This window comes from Penaeus monodon, chromosome 25 (genome assembly GCF_015228065.2).
Source record: "Penaeus monodon isolate SGIC_2016 chromosome 25, NSTDA_Pmon_1, whole genome shotgun sequence".
Classification (NCBI taxonomy): Eukaryota; Metazoa; Arthropoda; class Malacostraca; order Decapoda; family Penaeidae; genus Penaeus; species Penaeus monodon.
The window spans coordinates 339313-340132 of NC_051410.1; the positions used below are offsets into that span (position 1 = coordinate 339313).

Sequence of the window (820 nt, forward strand, 5' to 3'; positions counted from 1 at the left end):
TTCTTTGGTAAAATCAAAGGGCACGGATGATAATGATCAGGAAATATATTTATAAATAAACAGGTGTAATTTATGGCTTGTCTGTAACTTTCATCTTTCTTCCAAAATCTCTGAAGTATCTCCAAATACCCCGTACCTTGCTTGTAATGTACGCACTAAAAAGGACACATCCCCTTTCATTTACGCTATATTTTTCAAACGCAGATAAATATATAAAACTAGATGTCACAATTTTTTTACAAATTCCTCGTAGATGATCGTTCCAGAAAGCACCTCAAGAATCCCCTGGACACAGCAACACAATACACAACAACACAATAATGATGAGAGAAAAGGAGGCGTGCGGACAGGCATGCAGACACCGCGGACGCCCGTTTCATACCTTTGAGGCCTCCCCCGTCCGAGGCCACGACGTGGATGGTGTAAGACGACGTCCTTTCGCGGTCGAGGCAACACAAAGCCGTCGTGATCCTGAAGGAGAGAAACGAGGTGAGCGAGGGGTAAGGAGAGCACGCAAGACACCCGACGGCTCCCGCGGGGGGCGCCGCACCAGCACTTTCTCCGTGAATGATGGGAAGGGCACACCATTGCTTCCGAACGGTAGTCATTCGTAATGTCCTGCACGGTCAAAGAGAGAGGAAGAGGGAAAGACGAAATCTAGGATCTCCTCACACGCGCTTCTTCCCTTCCTCCGCAATTTTGCTACATTAGACTGCTTGGTGTACACCCCAACCATTTAACAAACCCAGTTCATGATTTTGAGGAATGTAATCGTTTATGACTAATTCATTATGTGAGTGAGTTCGTGAAGGTATAGCTA

At 46.0% G+C, this 820-nt stretch overlaps 1 protein-coding gene across 1 annotated transcript in view; it reads right to left on the reverse strand.

Annotated features, from left to right (window-relative positions):
- The window catches only part of LOC119589295 (putative neural-cadherin 2), a 38272-nt gene extending 37664 nt beyond the window's left edge, over nt 1-608 (reverse strand). The window contains exon 1 of the mRNA XM_037937917.1: nt 383-608. Coding sequence (XP_037793845.1) covers nt 383-608 — 226 coding nt within the window. The remainder of the gene's footprint in view (nt 1-382) is intronic.
- Nucleotides 609-820: the final 212 nt, after the last annotated feature.